At 57.2% G+C, this 20,708-nt stretch overlaps 1 protein-coding gene and 1 pseudogene across 1 annotated transcript in view; both read left to right on the top strand.

Moving 5' to 3' along the window:
• The window catches only part of PDXK (pyridoxal (pyridoxine, vitamin B6) kinase), a 26,725-nt gene extending 10,842 nt beyond the window's left edge, over positions 1-15,883 (top strand). The window contains exons 2-11 of the mRNA XM_006758694.1: positions 1,658-1,795; positions 5,819-5,923; positions 6,487-6,570; positions 7,250-7,296; positions 7,860-7,945; positions 9,157-9,202; positions 10,407-10,518; positions 11,481-11,617; positions 12,922-12,988; positions 13,289-15,883. Coding sequence (XP_006758757.1) covers positions 1,658-1,795; positions 5,819-5,923; positions 6,487-6,570; positions 7,250-7,296; positions 7,860-7,945; positions 9,157-9,202; positions 10,407-10,518; positions 11,481-11,617; positions 12,922-12,988; positions 13,289-13,401 — 935 coding nt within the window. The 3' untranslated portion in view covers positions 13,402-15,883. The remainder of the gene's footprint in view (positions 1-1,657; positions 1,796-5,818; positions 5,924-6,486; positions 6,571-7,249; positions 7,297-7,859; positions 7,946-9,156; positions 9,203-10,406; positions 10,519-11,480; positions 11,618-12,921; positions 12,989-13,288) is intronic.
• On the top strand, positions 14,215-20,113 carry LOC107182273 (annotated as a pseudogene).
• The last annotated feature ends 595 nt before the right edge of the window (positions 20,114-20,708 follow it).

Genomic DNA, 20,708 nt, shown 5'->3' with positions numbered 1-20,708 from the left:
TGCTAGAGCAGAATGGCAGGTGGAGGGGAGGGAGGCCCCAGGGCCAGCACGTCCCTGCACTTCTGTCCTCTGTCGTTTCTTCCGTACACACTTTCTGTTTCTCGCTGCCTGTCTCACACTGTCTGCTCTCAGTCTCTGTTTTTTAAAAATATATTTTTATTGAATTCAGAGAGGAAGGGAGAGAGAGAGAAACATCAATGATGAGATAAAATCATTGATTGGCTGCCTCCTGCGCGCCCTCTACTGGGGATCGAGCCCCAACCCGAGCATGTGCCCTGACTGGGAATCGAACCATGACCTCCTGGTTCATAGGTCAATGCTCAAACTCTGAGCCACACCGGCCGAGCTCTCGGCCTCTGTTTTTTGTTTTTTTTTACGTGGTCTCTCTCACTTGCTCTCTCTTGCCCTGTCTGTCTGGGAGAGTGTACAGATAATGGGCCCACTTCTTCCCTGTGCCCCCAGGAGGCACCAAGATTTTAATTTAACTAGAGGCCCACTGCATGAATTCGTGCACCAGTGAGGTTCCCTCGGCCTGGCCTGCGGGATCGGGCTGAAACCAGCTCTCCAACATTCCCCGAGGGGTCCTGGATTGCGAGAGGGTGCAGGCCAGGCTGAGGCACCCCACTGGTGCACGATCGTGGCTGGGGAGGGATGTGGGAGGGCTCCAGGGCATGTCTGGCCTGTCTTGCTCAGTCCTGATGGACCAGACCCCAGCAGCAAGCTAACCTGCCGGTCAGAGTGTCTGCTCCCTGTGGTCAGTGCATGTCATAGCGACTAGTTGACCGGTTGACTGTCTGCCCCCTGGTGGTCAGTGCACATCATAGCGAGTGGTTGAGCAGCCTTAGCATATCATTAGCATATTACTCTTTGATTGGTTGAACAGGAACTGAATGACCAGACACTTTGCATATTAGGCTTTTATTATATAGAATGGCATGGGAAGTGTGTATTTCAGCTACTCCACAGTTTGTTGAAATCTCTCGTCTGCTCCCTTTCTTTGTCTTGTGGATCAGCGTTACAAAAAGATCCTTGTTGCCCTAACCGGTTTGGCTCAGTGGATAGAGCGTCAGCCTGTGGACTCAAGGGTCCCAGGTTCGATTCTGGTCAAGGGCATGTAGCTTGGTTGCAGGCACATCCCCAGTAGGGGGTGTGCAGGAGGCAGCTGATTGATGTTTCTCTCTCATTGATGTTTCTAACTCTCTATCCCTCTCCCTTCCTCTCTGTAAAAAATCAATAAAATATATTTAAAAGACAAAAAGATCCTTGTTCTCCCATTGAGCTCGGGGAAGGGAAAGGAGTGAAGTCAGTGGAGCAGGCCAACCAGAAGTCCTGGAGTTGACCTCGAGGGCCTTCCTGCTCCTGGGCCTCTTGTCCTTATTCACCGGCCTGGACAGTCAGCCCTCCTGCGTCACAGTTGAGCTCGTGGGCGAGTCCCCTCCTCACCCTGGGCAGGGCATTGGCCTCACACTTCCCTGGTGGCTTCCGCTTGCCACTGCTTGTATGTGGCTCATGGGGGTGTGGTCTTGGTTGGTGGCCTCACGGGTTTCTTTGCGAGCTCCATCAGTGGGATCTCCAGGAGCGATCTGGAGGCGTTGAGTCCCAGCCGTGGCGAGTGGCCTCTGTGTCTCAGCCCTTCCGGCTGGCTGCTTCCCAACAGCATGCGTGGGCTCCCCTCCTCCGGGCCAGGGGGTCACTGCCTGCCCCAGGCTCTCTCACACCTGGTCCTTCTCTGTCCTGCAGGTTTTGGGGTTTGAGATCGACGCTGTGAACTCTGTCCAGTTTTCAAACCACACAGGTAAGGCACAGGCTCAGCTGAGTGTGGGTGTGAGAAACGTCCTTTTAGAAATGTGGGTCCTGTGCCCCCATCTGCCAGAGCTGCGGGGGCGGCCCTGTGTGAGGGTGGAGGGCTGGGGTCTCCCATCTGCAGGGTGGACTGCCCACCGGAGTCTTAGCCCCGCGGCTTTGCGCTGGCTGGCCAGGCAGATGCAGTAACCAGGGGAAGTGGTGCCTCAGTTTCCTCCTGAAAAACAAGGACGGTGATCCTAGCACCTACTCTTACATGAGTGTGCTCATGCCCCCCGTGCCACCATGGCTGTAGGTGGACGTGTGGGTGGACCCTGACTGTCTCTATTAGAGACTGGTGCCTGGGAGAGCACACGCACGGGGACCTCATGGGTTTCTGGACAAGCCTTGAAGTGGAGTTGCTGGCTGGAGGGTGTGTGAGGGGCAGTGCCCCTTGACCCCACGCTCCCCACGGCTGCAGAGGCAGGAGGACAAAGCCTCCTCGGTTCTTGGAACGGTCCCCACATTGCGTCTCGTGAGATTGCTCTGCATCCAGGAAGAACCTCCGGGCACAGACGTCTCCAACCGCCTGGCAGGGCACCATGGGACCCGGGGGTGGTGCCTTGGCCTCAGCCCTCGGGAGGGTTTCTTGTAATTCTCCTGGGTACAGTTTTTCCTGGAAGGGGAGAGGGTATGATAGGTCATAAGCAAGGAGGGAGGAATTCTGTGTGGGTTTGGATGAAAAGGCTACAGTTCACCCTAAAAGCCCTTTCCTGCTTTCACGTTGCGGAGTGTGCTGCGTGCTCTGAAATTTGAAGAAGTCCCAAAAAGTTTGAGTCAATCCAGCAAACTTCCCTGAATCCCACATGTTTTTACTGGCTGTTTCAACCACCCTCCCTTTTTCTCTTTTCTTTTAAAAAATATATTTGTATTGATTTCAGAGGGGAAGGGAGAGGGAGGTAGAAACATCAATGATGAGAGAGAATCGTCGACCAGCTGCCTCCTGCACGCCCCACGCTGGGGATCGAGCCTGAATCATGTGTCCTCACCGGGAATCGAATCGAACCACTGAGCCTCGGGCTCTTCCTTCCTTTCTCCCCCCCCCCCCCTTTTTTTAAGTAAATGAGCCAAACTGGCTTGGACACCAAGTGATGGAATTAAACTTATTGGTGAATATTATATTGTGCCATAATGACATTAGCTCAACATAAGCAAGGATTCGGTTCAGAAACTCCTGCTGCCCTTTGCAGGGGCGAGGGGAGGGGCCTTTGGGCCTCAGTGGTGACGGCTCCTCCTGCCTCCTGTGGACCCTCTCAGGTGATGGTGCACTGGCCATCCCGACGGGTCTGAAGCAGGGAGGCCTCTGCCCGCCCCGGGCGGGATGGATGAGGAACAGACCACAGTTTGCCTTAGAGCAGGGGTTCTCAACCTGTGGGTCGCGACCCCTTTGGCAGTTGAACAACCCTTTCACAGGCGTCGCCTAAGACCATTCTGTATATTAGATATTTACATGACGATTCATAACAGTAGCAACATTACAGTTATGAAGTAGCAATGAAAATAATTTTATGGTTGGGTCACAACATGAGGAACTGTATTTAAAGGGCCAGAAGATTGAGAACCACTGCCCTAGAGCCTACGCAGATGTGGGCATGGATAGGGCTGGGATGGGGGCTTCTCTCCCAGGGAGGCACCTGTGGTTCCTGGGTGGGCCTCCTCACCCACGGAGAAGAGCCTCCTGCTCCAGTCCAGCCTTAGATGCGTGTGGAGCCCGCCTGATGAGAGGATCCCTCAGGCAGCTCCCCCTGGGGGTGACTTTGAGCACCCTGTCTCTGCAGCCTAATCCGAGGGCCTACAGGGGGAGGTCTCCCCAAGGCCACCTCTGCGGCTCAGGTGCCAACCCCTCGACCTGGAGTAGCCAGGTGATGCCTCGCTGTGCCCCGAGCCCATCTCTCTTCCCCTCACCCCTGCCCACGCCCTGCTGCTCAGAAATGAGGCTGGTCTGTTTCTCAGACCCGTGCCCTGTGGTAGTCTGGCATGTGCCACCTGGCACCTGAGGCCGTGGAGCTAGTGCTTGGGCCACAGGCTGGTTAGGAAGCTGATCTCACAGAGGCTGTGCTTTGCCGTGGTGCCCGGTGTCTGAGGCCTGGTGGGGGGCTGTGTGTCTCACCCTCACCGCTGCTCTGATGGGATGAATTGTGTCCCCTCCAATTCACGTGTTGAAGCTCTGACCCCCAGCACCTCAGAGAATGACTGTATTTGAAGACGGAATCTGTAGAGAGGTGATAAGCTTAAATGAGGTCATTGGGATTGGGTCCTAAGCCAACATGATGGTTGTCCCCATACGAAGAGATTAGGGCACAGACAGGCATAGAGGGACAACCATGTTTGGACACAGGGAAAAGGGGTCATCTAATCCCAGGAGAGAGGCCTTGGGAGGGACCAGCCCTGCCCACACCTGGACCTCGGCCTCCAGCCTCCAGGACTGTGTTGGAGCCGCCCAGTCTGTGGTACTCCAGGACTCGACTATGCAACATGGGTGATGGGAATAAACCAACTCTGGTCGGAAGGAGGTTTGGAAAACGGAGGGCAAGGAAGGACCACGGTTCTTCCCACTCTGGGCCTACAGCATTTTTGTGGCCGCCCAGCCTTCCTTGAGCAAACACCTGCCTGGGACACAGCCAGAGGCTGCCAGCGTTTGGTGAACGCAAGAGCCGGTGGGGGCAGTCCTGCACTGGAGAACTCTTGGACTCTCCCTGCCTCGCCCTCCTGATCCTGCTGACCCCGAGGGTATCTGATGAATGGGGTCAATCAGGTTCTTCTACTAACAAACTCACCCTCCCGTGTCAGTTCACGCTGGTGTCTCTCAGGGGACATACAGATGATTTGCCCCAGCTGGTGTCCTGGGGCCACGCTGCCTGCAGAATCGTGTTGACAGGTGGAGTTGTTCCAGAATCAGGTTGACTCCTGCTCATGCACACAGGCTGCCAGCAGAGGGCGCCATTGCCCTTCTCCTCCTCCAGGCTGAGCAGCCTGGCTCCGGGCGGTCTGAGTTAGTGCAGATCACCACCAGTGGTCCATGTGGAGGGTTGTAGGGATAACTCGCCCGTGGTTTTTACTTACATGCTTGGAAGCACGTACTTTAAGAGCCTCCCATTGCCATAAAGGACACCAGGAGGCATTCTCATGGGTGAAGTGTGGGGTATCCATGGCGTGGCCCTGCCCCTGGTGAACTGGGAGCCCTTGGCCTGTCCCCACCTGAGCCTCTGTGGGCAGGGGCTCCACATGGCAGGCGGGTCCCCTCAGGATGCTCACGTGTCTGCACCTGCGTGCCTGTCGGGACGAGAGCAGGTTGAGCATCTGGGCCCATTTCTGATTCACGTTTGGCTCTTGGTCACGATTTGATCCAAGACTTGCTTTGGCCGCATTTCAACCTTCTGGGGGAGGGGGGCCAGGTAGCTGGGATGTGACAAGCCCTTACCTGCCAGGGTGCCCTGATGACAGCGATTGAGCAACTCAGCCTGGATGGGGAAACATACACAGTAGAAGCTGGCAAAGGGAGTGACTGTGACATGTGGGGACACATCCCCAGGGCCCCCTCGAAAGACAGGAAGAAGTGACCAGTTGTGTGATCCCGGCGTGTCCTTTTTGGAGTGTCCCTCCCCATCCTATCAGTGTGACGCAGGTTCCACAGGTGTCCGTGGGCCAGCCTGGAGAGCTGATGCCCTCCCTGCCTTGGATTCATTCAGAGGGAACTGGCGGTGGGAGGTGTGACCCTGATGCAGTAATTACAACCACAGACAGTGTCAGCCAGGGTGCTGTCAGGGGTGCTTTGAGGTTGCTGGGCACCCACAGGGATCAGCCCCCTGAGACACCATGCCTGGGAGGTCTACGTCAGTCCCCGCGTCAGCCCCTGGGGAGGGGACCATTCACCCCACCAGCGTCATCGAGGTTGTCGGGGCTGTGCTGGGCCATCGGGTGAAGGTGTCTCACCGTGTGCCGTGTGCGCAGGCCCTGACGGCTCTGCTCTCCCCAGGCTACGCACACTGGAAGGGTCAGGTGCTGAACGCAGACGAGCTCCACGAGGTGTACGAAGGTCTGAAGCTGAACAACGTAAATAAGTATGACTACGTGCTCACGGGTAAGGGCCCTGAGGGAGCAGGCGCTGGTACCTGCGAGCCTTGCTCCAGCTGGGATGGACTCGCGAAGCCCCAGAGCACCCCACACCCGGCTAGTTCCTGGTCCCTGCCTCCTTCAAGGAGGAGTGGCGCATGCCACCGAGCACTTGGTCCTATCCAGGCCAAGTCACACTTCTGGGCCCACATTGGGGTTGCAGTGCACATGGGGTGGGGCCAAGTGGGGTGTTGGGAAGAGATTGGGGTGAAACACCCAAGTAGGCAACACGCTGCCGCCTGGTACGTTGGTCTTATTTATACCCATTCTTGGTTAAAAAAAAAAAGAGTACCTGTTTGTGTTTTTATACGTGGTTAAAAGTGAATGTGTTTGTTGAAATGGACAGGACAGAACATCCCCTGTACACACATCACCGAGGCTTCCTTTTGGGAAGTGCCTGGCGACCCTCGCGGGCTGCGTTTGTTGGGGGACACTTGGTCTTCACCCTGGCCGCAGGATGGTTTCCCTTTGCCGCGGTCGGTCGCTGTGAGCCTTCTGTTTTATGCGGGTGGCCTGCTCTCCCTCCCACAGGGTACACGAGGGACAAGTCCTTCCTGGCCATGGTGGTGGACATCGTGCGGGAGCTGAAGCAGCAGAACTCCCGGCTGGTGTATGGTAGGCGCTGGGCTGTCACCTGCGGGAGTGGGGGTCCCTGGGGCCTGTGCCTGGGTGGAAGCCTCCCTCTTGCATCCCAACTTCATGGTCCACCTCCCAGCCTGTACGCACTGAACTCAGGGGGTAGACACACCTTCACCGCGAACCTGGCATCTTTGTGGGGAGGCAAGCAGGCTATGAACTGGCTTCATCAGTGTCAGTGTGCAAAGCACTGCATTTGAGGTTTGTGACACCCCAGGTGGCCCGGATGACGAAGTGGGGAATGCCAGATAATGCGTAAATGAGAATGGAGGCCATGCTTCCCCAAGCTTTTAGGTGCAGGTGACGTTTAACAACAAATATCATGTGAAAGGCCTTGGCCGGTTTGGCTCAATGGATAGAGCGTTGTCCCGGGGACTGAAGGGCCCCGGGTTTGATTCTGGCCAAGAGCACGTACCTGGGTTGCAGTCTCGATCCCTGACCCCGGTCGGGGCATGTGTGAGAGGCAATCAATCTGTGTGTCTCACATCAATGTTTCTCTCTCTGTCTCTCCCCCTCCCACACACCCCCAACATTCTCGTTAAAAATCAATGGAAAAATATCCTTGAGTGAGGATTAAAAAAATAAAAAAATCCTGTGAAAGGCTCTTTGTTCCCCAGCTGCAGCTCTTGCTGATACGATGCCCTTTGTGTCTCCACAGTGTGCGACCCGGTGATGGGTGACAAGTGGGAAGGCGAAGGCTCCATGGTGAGTAATGTCACGCCCGTGCGAGTGCGGTGAGCACAGCTATTGCTCATCCGAAAGCAGGACACGACCTCTGATGGACGGGGCGCTGCTCTGCGGGAGGCGGGGCCCTCGGTCGGAGGAGGCAGGGCTGGCAGCGAGGTTTCCCATAAAAGGGCCAGAGAGTCAGTATCTTAGGGCCACGCATCCCTGTTGTAGCCAAAGCAGCCAATTTGCAGACCAACGGACATGGCTGTTTTCTGGTGAAATTTCATGTACAGACACAGACTTGAATTTTCCGTCTTTCCATGTGTCACAGTGTTACTCTTCCTTTGACTTTCCCCCCAACATTAAAAAATGTTGAAATCGCTCTCGGCCCCTGAGCCGGACACAGACAGGCAGTGGGACCGGCCGCGGCTCACTGTCCCGTGTGGAGCCCTTTGGGTCACCACGCGCTGCCTATCGCCACGGGGGGGGAGGGGGGGGGCAGCCCGGTGTCACGTGGGGTCCCCGAGCTGGACTCGACTGTTCTGGTTTCGTCTCCTCCTCTGTGTGCGTCAGCCTGTCCCTCTCTCCTTTTCCTTCAGTACGTTCCAGAGGATCTCCTTCCTGTCTACAAAGAAAAGGTGGTGCCGGTTGCAGACATTATAACTCCCAACCAGTTCGAGGCTGAGTAAGTGACTAGAAATGGCCAAAGCTTTCAGACCTCCCCACAGACAGTGACAGACACAGCGCAGGACGTGTCCCCTACATCCCTTCTGTGGGTTCGGCTCCCCGGAAGGTCCTGCCCCAGGGGAGTGGATCTGGCACCAGGGTGGGGGCAGGCCCTCCCCGAGTCGGAGCCCCTTGCCCCCTGCGTGCCAGGGTGACGAGGCGCCCAGGGCCGATCTGGCTTCTTTCTAGCCGTCAGCTGTGGTGTGTGGTTATTTTATTTTATTTTTAAATTTTTAAAAAAATATATATTTTATTGATTTTTTACAGAGAGGAGGGGAGAGGGATAGAGAGTTAGAAACATCAATGAGAGAGAAACATCGATCAGCTGCCTCCTGCACACCCGCTACTGGGGATGTGCCCGCAACCAAGGTACATGTCCTTGACTGGAATCGAAGCTGGGACCCTTCAGTCTGCAGGCCAATGCTCTGTCCACTGAGCCAAACCGGTCAGGGCGCGTGTGGTTTTTTACTCCTGAACAGCAAGAGTCTTGGGGACAGAGAGAGGGAAGAGGTGCTCTGGCATGTGCTGCCACAAGGAAGGGAGTACATGCAGCTGACACGGGCAGTCACCCTGAGCTCTGAAACCCACTTCCCAGATCTGTTCGTGAGGTGGAAAGGCGTGTGCAGCCCTCTGCCCAGTATCAAAGGGCCTTCCTTGGGCTTCACGGCCCCACCTCACACATTGAAGAACCAGGCACTGAGGGTGTGAGGGGCGTTTCCCGGTGCCAGGGGTGTGCAGCTAGTTCCCGTTTAAAACTAAAGTTGACTCTTTTTAAAAATACATTTTTATTGATTTCAGAGAGGAAGGCAGAAGGAGAAAAAGTTAGAAACATCCGTGATTGAGAGAGAATCCTTGATCTGCTGCCTCTTGCACGCCCCCTAATGGGGACTGAGCCCACAACATGGGCATGCGCCCCGACCATGACCTCCTGGTTCATAGGTTGACGCCCAACCACTGAACCACCCCAGCTGGGCCTAGAGTTTACTCTTGACCGATCCCCAGACACATCATGGTGGCCACTTGGTCCGTGATGGCCTGTGATGGCCAGCAGGCTCTGAGTTCGTTCCCTGTGGGGGTTGGGGGTGAGGGTCCCAGTGCTGCTGTCGCTTTGGGAACGTTCCAGGCAGGACCCAGCAAGCAGCGTCTCACCTGTGCCTGCCTGTCTTTCAGGTTACTGACTGGCAGGAAGATCCACAGCCAGGAAGAAGCCTTAGCGGTAAGGAGCCTTCCAGGTCCTAGCATGGGACAGGCGGGCTGCTCCCTGGGGAGGGGACGCTGCACACCTGGGAGATGGGAGACAGGCCCCCCAGGGGCCAGCATCCGGCTGCCTGTCACCTCGCCCAAGGGCCGGGGGGCTGCATTGTCAGTTTCCTTTCTGCCCGCCCCCTGTCCCCTCTGTGCATGTGTGTGTGCGAGGTGGGGGACACGTCTCCCACAGCCCACACTCAGCTCTAGAGCAGGGAGTGCCCGCTCGCACGATCACAGGCACTGCTCTGAGGCAGTTGCACAGGAAGGCAGGGCCTCCTACAGCTCCTAGAGAAAAGCCGAGTTAGAGAGTGGCCGCTGCCCGTGGCTCTGTGGCCCCAGCCCGAGGCCCTGGGCTGAGAGGAGGGACGCGGCTGCCGGGCTGTGACAGGGAGAGCTGAACCCTCGCCCAAGGGTCTGGAGTCCACACCGGTCCCCAGCACGAGAAGTCCCGGATGTGTGTGCACGATTCACGGTCACAGGAGCCTTCCCAGGCCCTCCGCCTGACCCCATGAGATGGTGGGGCTCCGCTGGCCGGCGCTGCCCACGGGAGGCAGGTGATGCGCCTCCTGCCTGCGATGAGGCCCTCTGCCTCTGCCCAGGTCTCTCCAGGCTGGGCCCCTGCTCGGCTCAGCTGGTTTGCTCTCCTGAGGCCCAAGTGCACCTCGGTGGGTATTTTGTCACAAGGCCTGTGCCCTCGAGGGCAGGGAGCCTCCAGCCCCCAGCATGTTGCTGGACACACACACAGTAGATGTTTGTTGAATACATAAGGGAGTGAGTGAGTGGCTTCCCAGAGCGGACAGGTGGTGTGTGCTGTGTGTGGAGCCCAGATGAGGAAGGGCAGCTGGCCCAGCTGGTGGGCGCCTTCCTCCAGAAGTGGGCACCTATAGGGTGCAGATGGGGGCCGGCAGGCACATGCCTTCAGACTTCAAGCCGAGTGAAAGGGGACGGTAGCTCTAACCTGGCAAAGCTGTCACTGGACGGGCAGGGGCCGGGCAGGGTGGGTTCCGGTTATGAGCTTCTGTTGTCTCCCCTCTTCCTGCCCTTAAGCCAAACCCCGCCGGAGTGCATGGGGTGTGCGGGCCACTGTGCGTGGCTGTTGGGGCTAAGGGCTGAGGGGCAGGAGTGACGGCTTTTGGGAGCTCCCTGGCTGACGTGCTCCCTGTGCCTGGCAGGTGATGGACGTGCTGCACTCGATGGGCCCCGACACCGTGGTCATCACCAGCTCCGACCTCTCTTCCCCGCGGGGCAGTGACTACCTGATTGTGCTGGGAAGCCAGAGGATCCGTGAGTCCCAGCCGCCCTGCCCTCCCCACCCCGCCCTGCCCCACCCCACCCACCCCAGCACTGAGCTCCCTTCCGCACCTTTACTCCATATGCCCCTTCAGGCTTCTGAGAAGGTTTGCAATTTCCTGAAGTCATATCACCCCCACCCCCAATCCTGAGAAAGATGAGACTAAATCAGAATGAGGAAGGATTCCATGAATCAGGTGCAGTGGAGCATGGGGAGCTGCCACCTCCCCCATGGCCGCTGCAGCCCTCAACATCCAGATGGGGCCGGCAGCTTGAGGATAACGTCCCGACTTACCTCTGGGGTCACCGGGAACAGCCCTGCTGGAGCCAGGCTCTCGGGGACCCAGGGGCCACACGCCTGGCCTCCCGCAGAGCCGGGGCTGGCTGAGCTCACGCCGTGCTCTGCTTGTTCATTGTTTCATCCTGCAGGTGCCACCGGGTTGGTGGCCCCACACAGCGTTAAAGTGGCACAGGGCTGGGTCACTCCCACTGCCCCAGGGAGCAGCTTCTCCCGCCTCCCTCTGCATCTGTGTGCAGGAGCACATGCACTCACACACGCATTCACACACTTGCACACGCTCATTCACAAACTCATACTCAGGCTTGCACACATGCTCACACACCAGTAAGTTCACATAATCCCTACAGCTCTAGGCGCCATGGTGACTCAGGCTCCCTCCACAGATCACACCGTCCGGCCCCTCATCAGCTGCGCAGTCCCCCCGACGCCGGCCTGACGGTGGTCAGCTGGGGCTCCCACCTTTCACTTTCTCCGGGGTATTGGGGGCACCGGGTGGGCCCTGAGCCCAGGGGTCGGTCGGAGTGAGCCTCCGTGGGTGGCATGACCCTTCCGCGTGCGGTGCAGGGGCTGAGCGGGCAGGAGGGCAGGCTGGGGCCCTGGGCTGGCCCTCTGCTGGTGAGGGTCTGGGGTCCCAGTGGGCCACGCTGTCCCCCAGGGCACCCTGATGGCTCCGTGACGATAGAGCGCATCCGCATGGACATTCGCAAGGTGGACGCCGTCTTTGTGGGCACCGGGGACCTGTTTGCCGCCATGCTCCTGGCGTGGACACACAAGCACCCCAATAACCTCAAGGTCAGCAGGGCGTGCCCCTCCTGCCCCCGTTGATCCTGTCATCTCTGTGGGGAGTGGTTGTCATGTCCCTCTAAAGAGCTGGAGGGTGTGAGGGCTCTGTAGCTTTGGCTGCCACCTCATGCCCCACATCTGGCTGAGTCCCAGCCCAACCCCTGCTCAGTGTCTCGTTCCCAAGTAGGGTGCCAGGCCCAGCCTGGAAGGCCTGTGTCAGCAGAAATCTGAGGGCTCTGGCTCAGGACTGAGGTGTGCAGCCTCGGCACCGGGGAGCCTCTGTCAGCAGAGCAGTCAGTGCAAGTGTGTCCTCAAATGTAGCCACTGGGCTGGTTGGGTAAACTGGGGTGCGGGGGCTTTCTGTGTGCTCTGTGGTCCCGCTCAGGACTCCCAGGGGTGTTCTTTGACCTCCTGCTGTCAGCCTCGGGGCATCTTGTCACATTGTTCTGTCTGATGCCCTATCAGCTGACAGCGTTAGAGAAACTTCGTCAGGTGGGTGAGGCCTGCTGCCCCCTGAGTGTGGGAAGGCAGACTTCGGAGCTCAGGATCTGGAAATGGATTCCTCTAAAGCTGTCGGCAGAGCCCCTGGAGGGACCCCATCTCCCCCGGGGCCCAGGCCTCCCCAACACATCTGGGCTCTGTGTTTGTGCAATGCAGACTTGCTCTCGGGTTCCTCCCCTCTCACCTACCCATCGAAGCCAAAATGTGCCTCCCCTGGCTGGTTTCACACCCTCCTGCCCCCCCTGCCCCCGCCCCCGAAGGCCAGCCTGCCGGGAGTGCAGACCTGCCAGTCTAATTGGCAGCAGCGGGGGCGCCAGCTGTCCAGGTGGTGGCATCGTGGTGCCCAGAGGAGGGCTGTGTCTCTGAAGGCTGAGTTGGTTTAGGAGGGGCCCTGGGTCCCGGAGTCGGGGAGGCAGTTCTGTTTGCTGAGCCCCGAGTCTGACTGTGAGACTGACTGAGCAATGACTTTGGCCGACCTTGAGGCACCAGTTCTTTCCTGTGTTGATTCTTTATACTTAATTCATCCCAGAAACACTAAGCATCTATGACGTGCCAGGCAATACGGATGGTCCTGTGTCACAGCCCCTCCCCAGAGCTGTCTGGCCCAGAGGGGGGCAGGTTAGTGATGCAGGCACCTGCTCAGCTCTGTTAGTCTCCGGGGGGAAGGCCCAGCTGGTTGGGGGAGCGTGTGCTGGCCAAGCCAGCGCCCTGGTGACTCCGGGTGGAGACAGTGCCCACGCAGGCAGCTGTGGGCAGCATGGTGAGTGGACAGTCTCGAGGTGGCCGGGCACAGTGGTCCCTCCTCCCCGCAGGTGGCCTGTGAGAAGACCGTTTCAGCCATGCACCACGTTCTGCAGCGGACCATCAAGTGTGCGAAAGGTACCACCGCAGGCCCACGGGCGCCTTCGCGATCCTGAGAGCCTCCTGCTTTGGGGCCTCAGGCAGAGCGGTGGGAGGGGGAGAGGTGGCACCTGCGTGGCTGTGAATGGGGTCCCCGGGGCTCCCGCTGTCCCCCTGGCCTGGCCTGTAGGAATGGGGTCCCCGGGGCTCCTGCTGTCCCCGTGTCCTGGCCTTTAGGAATAGGGGCAGCGGGCTACAGCCCGGAGCTCCCTTCCGACTGGGAACGCCAAGGCGATCTCCCTGCTCTGCCCCGAGGCTCACGCCCTGTCTGTTCTGTAGCCCAGGCCGGGGAAGGACAGAAGCCCAGCCCGGCGCTGCTGGAGCTGAGGATGGTCCAGAGCAAAAGGGACATCGAGAACCCGGAGATTGTCGTCCAGGCCACGGTGCTGTGAGGGCTGCTGCGCCCACCTGCTCACGCAGCGCCGGTGTCTCCGTCGTCGTCCCTGTGAAAAACGTAACGTCTGCCTTAGAGCTGTGACCGAAACTTGGTATTTTTTTCCTTTTGTGAGTGTCCAGCATCCACTGGTCTTAATTGTGAAAATGTGCCAGTCGTGCTTTTTAAAAATAACACAGTGATCGCAGAAATGTGTGACTTGGAGACCCAGCCCCCCTTCCCCACGAAGGCTCCTGGGCCTCCCTGAAAACCAGCTCTGTGGTCACCCCGCTGGGGGCGTCCTCCCCATCTGGGGGCAGGGGGCATGGTGGGAGGGGCTGCTGCCCCAGAGGGTCGGGTGGGCTCCCGCCACTGAGGTGCCCCCTGTGGCAGGGCCGGGCCGTGGCTGTGTCTGTGTGTCTCTGAGGACGAGTTTCGCCAAGTACCTTTCTTGTCGTTCTGACCGCTCCCTCTTGGCTCCTGCCTCAGGAGTTTGTTTGTGACGTTGCTGCTCGGTTGGTCCCTGGGCACTTCCAGTCCCGCCCTGTTTCACCATATGGACAGGTTAGTGCCAGTGGCCCAGACACACACAGGTGTGCACAGTCACTTTGGCGGGGACCTTCCAGGACCCCGAAAATTCAAGTCCACAGATCGCACCAGTATCAGCTGGCCTGCCCCGTAACCCACGAGTGTCTTTAGGGACCAGCTACACGAGGCTCAGAGATGCCAGGAAAGGGAAGGCTGGTGCGGGGCTGAGGGGTCGGGGCAATGCCACATTGGCTCCTTTTGGAAAACTCACCGAGTTGGTGACACAACAGCGTAAGCACCGCGTATGTGCCACCGGCTACTGGTGACGAGGGCCCTGCGCCAGGGAGTGAGCGTGCAGACAGGTGCGGAGGGCAGAGCTGGGCTCCTGCTCCACAGCTGACACGTTTCAGCCCTAGGCCCTGACCCGAGTCCAGTTGTCCACTGCCAGCGAGACCTCCTTGGCTCCACTTGTCAGAGTTTTGGGGTACCCTAGTCTAGGAGCCCACAGCCTGGAGGGGAGACAGGACATGGGGCCCACGTGACTCCTGGGAAAGCAAACTCTCCGAGGCCAGCCCATGTGCCCTTGGTTCCCTGCCCACAGGTAGGGCCCACACAGCTCCTCAGTAGTACATTCTTCTGTTTGTAGAAAATGCCCGAAAAGGAAGAGGGCCTCTCTCCATTGAACTCCTGGCACCATGGCACAGTCTTTCTTCCTCACTGTGACCTCTGAATGTCTGAGTCTCACGCTGTCGTCCTGGCGGTGGCCTGTGCACAGGGTCAGGGCGCTGTGTCCCTGGTTCCTGGTTCCAAGCACCAGGCTCCTCTGAGCCCCGGGGAGGAGCCCGGCCTTCTGGTCCCTGCAGGGCCCGAAGGACCAGGAGGAGGAAGGAGTGGCCCGCAGCCTGGTGGGGGGCAGCCTCCCCAACAGGGTGCTCACAGGGACCAGCCCACGTCACCCGGGGCCCTGGGTGCGTGTAGCACATTTAATGGAAAATACTGCCACTGCCAAGTAGAGCTGGGGAGAGGGCCAACAAGAAGTTTTTTTATTTCAATATTGAGAGCCAGAGTAGGGCTGGGCAGGGAACCAGGCGTGTCTGTCCTCCAGGAGATGGTGAAACCCACCGGGAAGGGCACGGTGTGGGGTGCCGGCTTATTCCTTGAGCACCGGGAACTTGAAGGGAAGCTCACGCTCCGCAAACGCTGTTCGGTCCTTGGCTCCCGGTTTTATTTCAGAGGCCTGGCCCCGCGCTAGGTCTCGCTCTCTTACTCCCCTGCGTTCTACAGAGAATGATGGGGTTTATTCCTCCTTGAAGCTTCTGTGGAACCATGGACTCAGGTGCCACCTGAGGCTTTCTCTTCCCTGCCCTTCGGCTGGAAGGCCCTGACCCCGAGCAGGCAGGGAGCCCGACCACGAGGAGACGGAGACGGGCTGAGCTGTCTCTACTGAGAGGAGGAACTGGGGGACCCCGAGAGCCTCTGCGGAGTGTGGGCTCCTGTGGAAACGTGAGCTTTCGGGGGGGGCCGAGCCCCACATGCCCAGGCCCGTGTTGCCGCGCCTGTGCTGTCTGGGCTCGTCTCCACACGCACACGCTCCATGGCGCGCCGACAGCAGAGGCCCCGGGCTTCCCATGTGTAGAATTTCCCAACCTTGGTTCCTGGCAGTAGTTTTTTGATACAAGTTGGGTCCAAATTAGAATTGATTTTTGTTCTTACCTTACATAGCTTAGCAACATGCACCAGGATGGTAATTTATGTTAACGTGGAAGATGGTTGTCTGAGTGCAGGTTTCAAGACTTTCCGGTGTTTCAAACCCTCTCCTGTAGACCTTAAAGATGAATTAGAAGAAAAAAAAAAGATGAATTCCAAACGATGATTCCCTTTTCGAATCAGCCTTCAATCATTGCCAAGTCCTGCTGAGGTGACTGTGTTAGTCTGCGTTACTTTTGCAATATATGTCTGTGATTGTAAAACGATGCTTTGTTTGTCGTCCTATTCTTACACTTGTTAGAACCAATTTTTAAAATGTTTAATTTTCCAGTGGCCTGTGCCTGGCCTGGCACACCTGCTCTGGGTAAGAGGAGGGTGTTGTAGTGTTGAGCCCAGGCCAGAGGGTGGGGCAGGCGGGGATTACGGGATGTCCAGGGACCACTCCTGCCCCTGCTTGAACCTCGTGCACACCTGCTCTGGGTAAGAGGAGGGTGTTGTAGTGTTGAGCCCAGGCCAGAGGGTGGGGCAGGCGGGGATTACGGGATGTCCAGGGACCACTCCTGCCCCTGCTTGAACCTCATGTTCACTCCTCCGGTGACATGTACACAAAAGCAGGGAAGCCTGTTCGGACCACTGGACCGCCACTGTGCGCGTACACCCTCTCCTTGTCCTTCTGCCCTTGGATGGGATCACCTACCTGCCTGGGCGTCAGGTCCACACCTGTGTGAGTCAGGGACACCTTGTGACTGGACTGTACTCGGGAGCATAGCCAGGAAGCCCTGTCTTCCTTCTCTGCCGCCCACCTATCCCTCACCCACCTCTCTCCCTGGGGCCCACCGCCAAGCCCTACCTGGGCTAGAAGGAGGGGAGGGGAGTTGGTGACTGAGCAGATGGGGACACTGTGAGTGTGGTCTGGCTCTCTGAGTCTGGGTGGGAGCCAGGTGGCCCTGGACTCAATTTTGCCCACCAGCAGAGCAGTGGGATGGAGCCCACCTGTTTTTATGCCACATTGGGGTTCCCTTCTCATCATCCTGTGAGGCTCTGTGTTAGGGCTCCCTGGAGAGCCAGCTCCTGTGTCCCCGGAGGCAGCGTGTCAGGTGTACAAGCTGAGTGGCCCCTCAGAAGGACCCCATGCCCTGGAGAAGTGGCTCTGGCAGGCCAGGCCCATTGCCCGAAGCCAGGGAAGCCGTAAACTGTGGCCCAGTTGGTCTGGATGGACGTCATTTCCCCAGGATACCTCCTCCTGCCTGCAGTTCTCCCATGAGCAGTGGTCGAGGGCCGGCCCATGTGCGCCTTGGCCTGTGGCAGCGTTGGTGTGTGTGCGGTTGGCCGCTTTGTGACAGGTGCAGAATCCAGTAGCTGGCAAGTGTGTCTGTGAGAAGAACATCATGAGAGCCTGTGTTTTTACAGAGACCCCTGTCCTGGTGATGGGAGGTAGATTCTGGTTTCAGAATCCAGCCACGCACTTCCAGTCTCTGCCAGCAGGGGGACACAGCGAGGGCAGATGGGCTGGGAGGGGTCTTGGCCCCACCTTGGTAGATGGCAATCAGCAGCTCTGCTTCTGGGGAGTGTTCCTTCAGTGTATGAATCCCTGTCCGGTGATGGGAACCAGGCTTTGCGTTCTGTGGTGATGCACGGGAGGGCGGCCCTGTGTGTGTCCCATCCCCCACTGTGCTCAGCGGCTCCTCCCAGCACCACCCATCACCCAGTCTGGAAGGCCCCACCCGGGGTGCTCGTAGCGCATGTGTCTTCTTGTGGACGTCTGCACTTGATTCTCGGTGCAAAGTGTTTTCGCTAAATGATTAAAAAACAATGTCTTGCCAACCACATTCCTGCCTTTCATTAGAGATTTGAGCTCACCACACCATGTGTTCGTTCTGTTTGTAAGACAGAGCTCTGTGAATACTGTTAGGTCTGACTTGGGGGATATTTTAAAGCTCTATTAGTGGGGGGCTCTTCCTAGAATTTTCTTTTTAAATGCTGGCAGAGTAAACAGGTCTTTTAAAAGCTTTCACTGTCCAGGCCAAGCGGAGCCTGTACTACAGCCAGACTTCCTGCCCGCCTCCAACTCTGCTTCAGAGGAGGGGGCTCCCCTCCGCCCCAGCCCACCACCACGATGGGCAAGTTCTGATCTTCCTGTGACAGGAAGCCCATTCTGCAGGAGGCTCCTTTCCGAGGCTGTGGGGCGCTCACTGTGGCTGGGACATCGTGGCCTGCAGGTCAGCTGCTGGAGAGCGAGGACCAGCCCTTCCCAGTGGCACCACCCGAGCCCGCACTGCAACCCCTGTCCTGGTGATGGGAGGTGTAGATGCTACTATTCAGGGAACTGGAAAGGAATTCCCGATCTCCATGTAGGCTGGGTGGTGTTTTGAATGTTTTAACCTTATAGCTGTGCACCTGCTAATCTAGAGTTGTAGTTGGCATTTCAATCAATTGCAAAACTGGCCCAGCAGGACGGAGCTACTACTGGGAGCCCAGCCGAAGCTGCCCTAGGCCTTCCAGGAAAGGAGCTGGGATCTGGAGGCTTCTCAGGGGGTGTGTCAGCCTGGAAACAAAGCTGTGAGGGGACGATCTCTGTGAGATTCAGACAATGGTTGCATTGGCCCCGTGGTGACCAGCCCTGCCCACTGTGAGAGTGGGAACGTGTTTGTAAATGTAAAACGCAGCTCACCATTGTAGAGGCCTGTCTGTGTGCTGCTCCTGTTGACTTACGATTCTCCACAAATAAATATTTTCATGGCAATCGTGAAGCGTGAGGAATTCTTTCTCCACAGGATTCCCTTTTCTCAATCATCTCTGCAGTGCCTACACTGCAGTAACCAAGCCGTCGTCACTGCTCTCCCTTCAGCATCTCCCTCTTTAAAAAAATAAAAAAATATAATAAAAGGTAATATGGTAATTAGACTAGACATCATTCCAGATGTCCTTCCTGACGAAGCCGGGGCCAGAGGGAAACCAGCCCAGGTTCCAGGTGCCTACGGGCGGCCTGAGAGAAGTAAGCCTGGGTCCCAGGTGCTGGAGGGAAGCTAGAGGGAGAGGGAGAGAGAGATCGAAACATCAGTGATGAGAGAGGATCATTGATTGGCTGCTTCCTGCATGCCCCACACTGAAGATCGAACTGGTCATGTGCCCTAACGGGGAAGCAAACCGTGACCTCCTGGTTCATAGGTCGATGCTTAACCATTGAACCATGCTGGCCGGGCAAATATCTTCCTCTTAAAGAAAGGGCCTGCCCCGCCCTGCCCTGCTCACCTTGGCCACCAACTCAAAATTTGAATTTTAAGAGCCTTTATTAAGCTGGCCAGCTGACTACAGCCACATCCCTCCCGTAGGAACATCACAACTTGCAGTGCTGACCCTAATTCTCCAGTAGTCCAGGCAGGGACCGCTAAGCAGCACAGGGCAGTCAGAGTGGGTTTGAGAGGCAGAGTCAAGCAGATCCCGCGGACTCCCGCCCTCTCCTTGCCTTTCTCACAGAGCCTGTTACTTGGGGATGACCTGAGGATTTATCTACAAAAATGTGGGAGGGTGTATAGTGTGCTAGGGGCAGGGGCCTGACAGAGAAGCTGATCTACGTGCATCTGGTCCTATGGCTGCTGCTGGTTGCCAAGATGAATGTGGGACACCTGAGGCTGTTGTCACATGATCAGGTGGCCATGCCCTATCAGTGGGAGTACCCATATTTGCTGAGTATTGTGCCCTCCCTCTTGGGTCGCCTCTCCTTCCCCCCAACAACATTAGCTACCTGGTGCTCTCCGTGATCAGCATGGGGCTCTTTTCCATCGCCCCCCTCATTTACGGCAGCATGGAGATGTTCCCTGCCGCACAGCAGCTCTATCGCCACGGCAAGGCCTACCGCTTCCTCTTTGGGTTTTCTGCCGTCTCCGTCATGTACCTGGTGTTGGTGCTGGCGGCTCAAGTGCATGCCTGGCCGTTACACTACAGCAAGAAGCTCCTATTCTTGGTTCGCCAGCACACAGGAGAAGCGGAAATGAAGGCTGCGGATGGACTGATCCTGGGGTGAAGCCTAGCCCCCCCGTGGAGAAGAGTGAGAGGGTAGAAGAGCTGGTCTAAAATCTCTGTTGTAATTTTGGCAGCTGTGATGTTGGCAACTGGTGCAAACTAGGCCCAAATTCTGGAAAGCTGCTACTGTTGTCATTAGCTGAGGTGGCAAAATGATATTTAACTTATTCCTGGTTGGCTGGAACTGGGTGAAGAACAGCTGTAAAACTAACTTCGGCTAGTTTAAGTTGAAGCCCTTCAGGATTTTTCTGTTTTAAGACCGACCCTCATCCTTGCCTCTTTGTCATTCTCTCCATTTCCATCCATTACCCCTTAGCCACTGAAACTGGAGATGAGGAATCAACCAAATTCTACTTCCATTTATGGGTGGTTGGGAGGAAACATTAGGAGGCTGCTTTCCCTGCAGACTGTGGTCTCTACTCTGAAGCATTTAATTACAAAGAACCTCAATAAAGTTATAACTGCCCTGTCAAGAAAAAAGAAATTATTTGGAAATATTGGGGGGTCTTCCCCAACTCAAGGGGAAGGACTTCCACTGGTGGTCAGGCCTCACGAACCTTTTATGATTAGTTCTTTTATTCAGGAGGAGCCAACCCGGTCTCTCCCTGCAACATGAATGATAAAATGTATGTTAAGGAATTTTAAAATTGCTCAAACCTCGCTGCCTTGGGTCCAGTTCTGCATGTGTAAGAAGGGACAGAGTAGTTTAGTAGCAGGAGTGGAGAGGCAGGCAGGGCAGAAGCAGGCCAGAAGAAGCTGGCAAGGCCATCCAAACCCCCCAGCCACTATTGGCCAGAGCCGCCTGAGGCAGACCTCCTCGGACTGGCAATAGCTGACTCTGACTAGGACAGACTGGGCTCTTTCCAACTGGGCCCCCATGAGCCGATGGTCAAAATGAAGATCGGGGGCCAGACTGGGAACTTTATGATGGATACAGCGGCAGAGCACTCGGTAGTTACTCAGAAGGTAGCTCCCCTCTCAGGACAGGAAGTCACCATTATTGGAGCTACCAGTACAGTACCACAGCTGCAGACTGTTCTGCCACCCCCGCCGATGTCAGTTAGGCAC

This window comes from Myotis davidii, unplaced genomic scaffold, assembly GCF_000327345.1.
Source record: "Myotis davidii unplaced genomic scaffold, ASM32734v1 scaffold975, whole genome shotgun sequence".
Taxonomy (NCBI): Eukaryota; Metazoa; Chordata; class Mammalia; order Chiroptera; family Vespertilionidae; genus Myotis; species Myotis davidii.
The sequence above is the reverse complement of the archived record's forward strand: the minus strand, read 5'-3'. Positions and strand labels throughout refer to the sequence as shown.